At 47.0% G+C, this 8,260-nt stretch overlaps 1 protein-coding gene across 2 annotated transcripts; it reads right to left on the bottom strand.

Annotated features, from left to right (window-relative positions):
- Nucleotides 1-378: 378 nt before the first annotated feature.
- Nucleotides 379-7,271, bottom strand: ZP4 (zona pellucida glycoprotein 4). 2 transcript variants are annotated; one of them, XM_027596652.1, is made up of 11 exons: nucleotides 7,045-7,246; nucleotides 6,485-6,775; nucleotides 5,149-5,346; nucleotides 4,459-4,655; nucleotides 3,823-3,920; nucleotides 2,869-2,999; nucleotides 2,496-2,685; nucleotides 2,275-2,419; nucleotides 1,879-1,957; nucleotides 737-853; nucleotides 379-521 (listed from the first exon to the last, which is right to left on the bottom strand). In XM_027596652.1, the coding sequence occupies exons 1-11, from the start codon at nucleotides 7,214-7,216 to the stop codon at nucleotides 418-420; spliced, it is 1,722 nt and encodes a 573-aa protein (XP_027452453.1). In that variant the 5' UTR covers nucleotides 7,217-7,246; the 3' UTR covers nucleotides 379-417. The 2 variants fall into 2 exon arrangements, with proteins under 2 accessions (XP_027452453.1, XP_027452454.1); XM_027596653.1 differs by having other exon boundaries at nucleotides 381-521; nucleotides 5,149-5,298; nucleotides 7,045-7,271.
- Between the last annotated feature and the right edge of the window lie 989 nt (nucleotides 7,272-8,260).

Raw genomic sequence — 8,260 nt, 5'->3', positions numbered from 1 at the left:
AATTCTGGGGGTGGGGCTAGTAATCGATTTTCACCCATCAGCCCTCCTTTGATCCTGATGCACACTGTCTAGAAGATTCCACACTAGCTCTAGGCTAGTTCTACTTTAGTTTGATTGATTTTGTGGAAGAGTTTTGTTTTATACCTCTCTTAAGCTTGTAACCCTCTCTATAGTTCTTGTATATACTACCTGATTTGTCAACCAACTATGAATCTACTGAAACGTTCTATTCAGAAGCTAGAAGGGCTGGAGTAGAGGCCTAGGGTATCATGTTGTTATTCTATTGTCATGCAAAATACTACCCCAAGCTAGAAAGAGGAGATGCCAACAGCAGATATTTTACTTACTTTCTTTCAAATGAGAAGCTGGGCACAGGCTGGTAGTGCAATCTGGTTTTATTAACACAACTGGAATAATTCATCTCCATTTCCTGATAGCCAAGTAGGACACTAACAAGGCTCCAATGATTAAGGTCCCAGAAAGGCCTGCCATCCACAGAGCTTGGGAATCTACAGGAGAACCTGTAGGGTAGAAAGGTAGGTTAATGTATGCCAAGACCAAGTGATTCTGTATCCTGAAAAAGACATCTTTAGGTATAGGAAAAACAAGCCGGTCAATTTGAGATTCACATCGGTCATATCAGCAAGGGAGAAAAATTAGGGATGAGGAAGTAGCTTTGGCTTGATTATTGGTTCAGGTAAGGGGCTTCCAGTAGCTAAAGTCTCTGCCCACTCACTTGAGTTTTTATGGAGCTTTTCTGAGGAGTCCTTAGTGGCTTGGAGTAGAATCATGGGACCCTTGCTAGAAATGCTAGCAGTATAGTTGTGAAAATGGATGTTAGAGTTTCTTCTTCCTGTTGGAGAGAGGAGAGCTAGGGATTAGTCAGGATTTTTTGCACATGGTGATGTAGGAATGGGAGAGTTAGGTCCCTCAATATGTACAGTTTTGTTCCATGTCTTAAGTGTGTTAATAGAAACTCAAACAAGTCTAAGACTTTGTACCTAACCCTGCTACCTCATTTTCACCAGAATTTGATAATAGAGATTACACTTTCCCCAAACTGCCATTCTTCTGTAGAAGAGGTATTTGGACAGAAATATGTTAATATCAAGACCTTTTCCTAAGCTACAAAGGTAACTGGTAAGACAGTAACAGAGCAAAGCTGTTTGATCCTATTTCTATTGCCAGTTATAGGATCTAAGTTTTCTTTTAGAAGGGTATCCATTTCTTTTAGGAGCATAGCCATTTCTTTTAGAAAGGTATGGAATAGATGTCATCGGAGTTAGGTTCTAAATATTTATTGAAGTATTTCATTACTATCATTACATTACTATGAGTCTCCTCCCACCCCAAGAAGGGACTTAAAGCTTTAGGGGTCATGAATCCCAATTAATTCAGGTGCTAGACAGGTGAAAGTTAGTGGACCAGCTAGGAGTACACACACATTATAGGAGGACTGGGTCTGACCAACTAGAGCACCTACTGTCTGCAGGCATATGCCAACTATAGATCTTCAGGCAATGTTGCTAGACTTGCCTTCAAGCAGGTGTAAATGGCTTGATTTGTGAACTAGCCAGATAAGTGTTTTGTTAGACTGAGCCATGTGTAGGTCATGAGCCAGTTTGAGTCCTCACTTAGCTTTTTCCATATACATTTTGACTAAGGCTGAGACTTGAGGATTTGTAACTTATATTTAAAAGGCCTGGAATTCTAGGAAGCTGGTTGTCTGTTCTACTGCATCATAAAATGCCTAATGCAGCCTCATTAATAAGATGAATCTTTACTTTGAATCATTTGCTTACAGGCTAAAGAAGGTTAGCAGTGGGACTCAAGATTATTTCAAGTTTGTCCTCCAGTGTGGACAGCTTGGATACTCACGCCTGGCAACAGGACAGGTTATCATACAGGATGGTGTCCCAGCAGGCTGGCAGACAGATGCGCTACAGTGCAGATACACCTGGGAGCCAACAGAATGGAGAACATGGTGTAGAACCACATCACAAGTCTTCAAACTTAACTCCCCGGGAAGAAGTTGAAAGAAAGTTATCAGAAAATCTTGACCTCCCAAGATGACATCACAATACCACTAAAGAAGTAGAGTCCAGTAGGCAAATGTCACTCATGGCTTTGGGATCAGTGGTGGCTCTGAGAGAGTACCAACAACTACATTTAAAGGGCAGTCCTGGTCACGGAGTGGTAGGATGTGGAAACAATTCTGAGTTGGGGGGGTGGTCTTCTGAGCCCTGCTGAGGAACACAGAGGGAAGCATCATACCGGTCCCCCAAGTGCCTTTGTCACTGAGTCCACAAAGCTGAAGGTGAAAATGCTGAAACGCTGGTAGTGAGACGGAAATGGAGGGTCCAGGGCTTTCTGGACAGGGATCAGCTGCGTCTGATAGTTGTCTCCAGCGTAGGGGCATCTAAGCAAAGATATCTGGCAGTCAGGAGGGGCTTCTCGGAGGGACTCCAGCACAGGTGCATGAAAGAGCCACTTACCCTTTCACCAGCATGGGCCACTGGGGCTGATGCTGCGAGTTTGTGCTGGGTGTGGCCCAACAGTGATGGAGAAGTAGCCCCAGGTAGGGGTCTGTTCTGTGGCGGATAGAGACCTCCACGTAAATGGGATCCCGAAGTAGCTTCACCACTGGGTAGTCACCGGCAGTGTAGTAGGATCCATATTGCTTATCTGCAAGAGGCCAAAAGGAGTTGAAGCAGTAAAACCAGAATTAGGAACCTCTACATTGCCTGAGACAGAGCATATACACATAAACACCTCCAGCAAGTGTCTCATTACAAAGTTCTCTTAATGCCCAGAAAAGAGACAGGGCTTTAGACTGTAGGCCAGATGCTCCAGCCAAGTGGGTCTTACCTTTGGCAATCTTGAGTTCCAGAGTGAGGGGTCCAGCCTGGGTCTCAGGATGGGGTGGTGGGAGCGTAAAAACCTGGACATTAACCGGGAAGGCATTGCTACTGATCGAGTAGCTGCAGCTAACTCGAAGCCTACAGAAAAACAAGAGCTTTCTTAGCTAGTGTGGGTGGTAGGATGGGCCATGCCACCGTTCAGTTTTTGAAGGTTTTAGGAACCATTACATGCTAGGTGCTGGACAAGTTTGTAAACATGAGGGGGTATGGTTCCTGAGCTTGTGGGAGCTAGATCTTAGTTCAGGAGACCAATGTGTAGATGGGATCAGTGTCAATGTAGTACTGTGAGAAACAGGTGCTTTCTGTAGAGAGGGTAATTAGGGAAGAGCTTGCAGGGAGAGGTCTTGAAGGAAGATAGAAAGTAATGGAGGTAAGGGGAGGGAGAGAAACAGCTGACAGAACAGAGAATGGACACCAGTTTGTCCTTCTATAGAATCTTCAAGGGACTTCAGTCTGAGTTTGGGGAATAGTGAGTGAGGGATGGAGGGTGTTCGAGGAGGTGGGGCTGAAGAGAAAAGTAGGAGGTGTTTGATGCAGGGTCCTTCAGGTTACATTCATGACGCCAAGTTTAAGCTGTGGCAAGACAATGAGGAAGCTTTAAGGGTGCAATCTTCTGAGGTGTTGAGGGGATTCTTTATTACAGCATGGACTATGGAGGGAGACGGCCAAAATGAGAGTCCACGCAAGTGAAATAGGAGTCCAGGGGAGTTTGATGGCAGTGACTTAAATAATGGTCCTTGAGATCGGACAACCAAGGCAGGAGACAGGTTCTCTTGTCATGAGGAGAGGTTCTCTTGTCATGAGGAGAGGTTCTGTGGATTCAGAGCTTACCCTAGAACTCCTGTTTTATGGGAGGGAAGGCATTCTGGTCAAGCAGGGTCAGGTTAACTAAGACCTTTACCTGAAAATACTGTCACGGGTGATAGAACCATGGCTCCAAGTTCTCACATCTCTAGCTGCGACCAGCTCATTTTCATATACTGCCTGGTCTCCAATGATCTAGAAGTATGGGGAAAGAAGTATTATTCCTGCTAGCCAGGTGTCACTTCACTCAGAACTTGCTCTGACTCAATAATCAGCAGTGCTAGGCTATTTTAGGCTGCACTTTCTGCTCCTTGAGTGGAGGCAAAAGCAGGTGGCAACTAACCTGGGACATTATCACTTCACTTTACCTCAGGATAAGGCGATAGGGCTTATCATAGAGGCAGCCAGGAACAGGACTGCAATGTCAGCCAACCCGCTTGCTTTCCAGGGCAGTGTGGCGAGAAGAAACTATTACTTGTTCCTCTCGTCTATGGCTTGGTAGAAGTACTAGCCCCTTGCTGGAGCACAGCTGTGATCTTAGCTGAATGCCCAGGGGAGGTTTCTGCTTTCTCAATGGTGAAGCATTCTTCCGTCCTAGAGACCATCATATGCACCAAGCAGTGGTCAGCTCTCTCCTTCAGGGCTAAGCTAGTCCACCTCTCCCTCCAGTCGCTAGGACATTTCTATCCGACTTCTAGAGTTAGGAACAGAGCCAAAGGCCAACTGTTCTTACCAGTCTTGTGGTGCCACAGGAATTAAACGAAAACCAGAAGAGGGCAAAGGTACGTGTTGCCATCACAGGGGTACATTCATGGTCATTCCTGAAGGCCAAGCGCGCCAAGCGCACAGAATTTAAGAGCAGCGGAGGTGAGGTCACCTTCCGAGACACGGCAATGGAGAAGTGGCCATCTTGGGTACAGTGTGAGGTCACTGAAAAAACCAGAGTGGCTGTGCTGAAAACAGGTCATACCGCCTGTTTTGAGCCAGCTAAATATTTAGAGAGTTTTGATCCCTCCCCAAGAGGTTGGCAGTCCCACCGAGTGGACTCCGTGCAAGTTTAGCTGTCCAGAGCTCAACGGAAGGACTGAACGAGCGCCTGGATTGAGCCCCTGGGTTTGAATGTTGCCTCCACCGTTTACTGAGCAACCTCAGGCCAAGCATCTAACCTCCTTGCTCTAGCTTCATTTATAAAATGGGGATAATAGTACTTGCTTTGTTTTACTTATCAGTATTCAGAGCTTAGGGTCTGAATAGTGATCACTTAGGGTCAGGGATTCTAGGATATGCTGATTGCTTATACACTAACTTCTGGTCATCTTTAACATTTGTCTTCTAGGGGTAGGGAGGAGGGAAGATCACTCTTCTCCAGATTTAATTGCAAGTTGTTGGTACTTTAGCTGGTTTCAGAGATGCAGTAACTCACCTGTGTTTCCATAGTAACAGGAACTTGCCTCCAAATTGTAGCAGCAGCCAAGCTTCTCACAGTCTCCTTGAGTGATAGGTGAAGGAGCACAAGGCAGCCTGTCCCACACTGGGACAGAGTCACACAGGTCAGCGTTTGGAGCATCTAGGGCTACGTTTTGAAGAGGCGAGTAACTTGAGCTAGATAACGAAGTTGTGTCTTAAGAAAAGAAAAATTTCGTTACAAAGTATTAAAATTCCCACAGATGTCCAGATGATCCGGGTAGGTCTATATTATATACTAGCAATTAAGTTTCCGAAAGTTAAGTAAATCTTAAGTCCCCTGAAATTAGTACTTCTTGAAAGAGAATACCAGCAAGATCAGTAGAAGCAGTGGGGCTCCTTTTTTCCTTCAAGCAAAGAATTCTTCTGTTCTGCAGAGGTGCTTCTCAGTCCTCCCGCACGGCGAGTTACTGGGGGGTCTTTCTGAAGTGCGGGTTCTGGTACAGCAGGTCTGATACGGGGACTGGGATTCTGCATTTTATCTGTGTTACCTCTCTGGATTAGATTTTGGATACAGGGCAGAGGAGAAGAGTGCACTACAGGTTTGAATCCCTTAGGACTTTGAGGTAGGGCTTGCAGAGGGCAAGACAAGATTTGCTGAAGCTGAGTAGGAGTCACACTTCCTGCTAGTTCCCCAGGTAAGTGATTAAGGAGCCTCCAGCTGAAAGGCCTGAGCCCTGTTTTCAGGGCACAGTTGATCCTCAGAGGCATTTGCCAAGTATCCTTAGTAGCTTCAGCTTCTTTCCCTACACTTCTCAAGACCAAGGAGCTCCTGGTCTTGGGTTAATTCTTTTTTTTTTTTTTTTAAAGATGTTTCATTTATTTATTTGACAGAGAGAGTGAGAGAGCACAGTAGAGGGAACAGTAGAGGGCGAGGGGGAAGCAGGCTCCCCGCCAAGCAGAGAGCCCGATGTGGGGCTCGATCCCAGGACCCTGAGCCGAAGGCAGACGCTTAACCATCCGAGCCACCCATGAGCCACCCATGTGCCCCCGCCCCCCCCCACCTTGGGTAAATTCTTGTTCGAATCCCAGCTCTGCTGCTCACCAAGAGCTTACCAGGCGGGGGAAGGAATAGCATATACCGCACTGGTTAGGACAGGGGAGGGGACGGCGAAGCGCTCTGCCCTCCACAGTGCCTTGCACCGAGTCATCTGATCACTCATGTGGTAGTTATCTTAAGGACCGCATGTGCAGGGGAGCTGGAGGACGGTCCTTCATGTCACTGTCACTGCACAGAGCGGGTAGAGGAGGCTCAAGAGCGCACCACCCAGACCCTGAAAGTTTCCAGCCCTTACCTGGGCGGTCCGTAGGACACTTGAGCATCTTTGTCTTCGTAACCATGCTGTGTCCGGCCACATCTGCTTCTTCAACTCCAAGTAGCATGATATAGTGGGGGTCCTGGGGAGTCACCCCTGATGGCGGTGCAGGGGGTCTCAGCATTCCTGGTGACTGGGTCATCCTGGTCCACTCAGTGACATAGCAGCTGCCGTAAGAGGCTTCTAATACCGTGGAGCTGCCTGGGCCCTCCCTTAGCCAGATACCACAGCCAGAGTCATTCTGCAGCCTGTGTGGCAGCCCGCGGTTGTCTGGAGGGCAGGGGGGAGCAAAAAAGCACGGGGGGGGGGGGTCAGTCACCACAGTCCTCAGTGCTGGGAAAGGACAGCCAGGTTTGCCGTCAGACCCCAAGGGGGAAGCAGCAAGAAGAGAGAGGAACAAGAGGGGGCTCCGATTGGGAAGAGAAGTTCTATTTGAGACGATTCAGTCGGTAGGAGAGGCTGCAGAGTTTACCAAAGGCGGAGAGTGTTAGGAGGGGAAGGAAGCTAGAGGGCTAAGCCCAGTGAGTCAGCAAACTTACCCCAAGCTATCAGTGCAGGAGTCGCTGTCCCCTGGCTCACGTTTATGGTGAACTGAAGACTCTGTAGCCCGCAGTGGAGTTCACCAGGATAATCTGGTGCCTCCGGCTTCTGGTGGCTGCTCGAAGCAAGAGCCAAGGGAAAACAGAGCAAGATGGACTGTAGCAGCCACATAGCGCCGCTAGGAGCCCCCACTGGCCGTAAGACCTGCCTTGTTTCCCAAGAACCAGAGCTCCCCATGCTCCGTGAGGTTCTTTATATACAGAAGAAACTGGCTTCAGGGGCACACCTGCTGTGATATGCAGGTGGGCCTCCTTTGGAAAGGGTGATTCCCCCAGCTTCATTCACTTTAGGCTATAGTCTGCAGCTGCATTACTTTAAACATTGCAATCCAGGCAATTCCAAGCTTAGGAAAAATGTGGTACCTTTTAGCTAAAAGAGGCTTCCCCAAAGTTGCTCAGGGTAGCACTTATTCTAGTAGCTTATTGACTTTAGAAGACCATCCTCTCTCATTTTCCACATTTGGGTATGAGTCTGAGCTCTGCCACTTGTGAGCTATGCAATTTGGCTAAGTTACAACCTTTTGGACACTCAGTTTTCTCTTCTGTAAAATGGGAATAGTATCTCACGGTAGTAGTATTCTTGAGGGTTAAGTGAGAATATTCTGTGTCAAGTGTGTGGCAAATACTTAGCCAAAGAGCGCTCGGTAAACACTGTTGGGGCCTTTAAGGACCCCCGGTACCTTCATGGTTCTAAGCTTTCACAAGAAGTCACTGCACAATTGGAGCCTGGCTTGAAATTTCACAGAAATTTACCCTTGATTAAAAAAAAAACACACACAACCTGATTTAGAACTTTTCCCTAGTCCTAAGAGAGAGTTCTACCACTGAAGTCTTTTCTTGACAAGTTTCAAAGCTTTTATTTGCCATACTTGTCCTGTCGGGCTCCCCTACAGGACCTAAGAGGAAATGTGGATCACGACATGAATTCCCCAAAGGAATTTTGCCTCTTACGGATATTTCAAAATCTCTCATCACTTACCTATGTTTTAGGACATATTTTCATAAATATGTGGGAGTTTCTTATTTGTTTGGTTTCCACATTGTTGTTCTCCTCTTTACGAGGTATGTGGTTTACGTGTTCTGGCCACTGTTTGGGCCATAGCGTCAGGCCAGATTCTGGACACATTCTAAGAGACTGAGGAATGGATGGATCTAC

Source organism: Zalophus californianus, chromosome 15 (genome assembly GCF_009762305.2).
Source record: "Zalophus californianus isolate mZalCal1 chromosome 15, mZalCal1.pri.v2, whole genome shotgun sequence".
In the NCBI taxonomy this organism is placed as follows: Eukaryota; Metazoa; Chordata; class Mammalia; order Carnivora; family Otariidae; genus Zalophus; species Zalophus californianus.
This window is presented reverse-complemented; position numbering and strand designations above follow the sequence as displayed.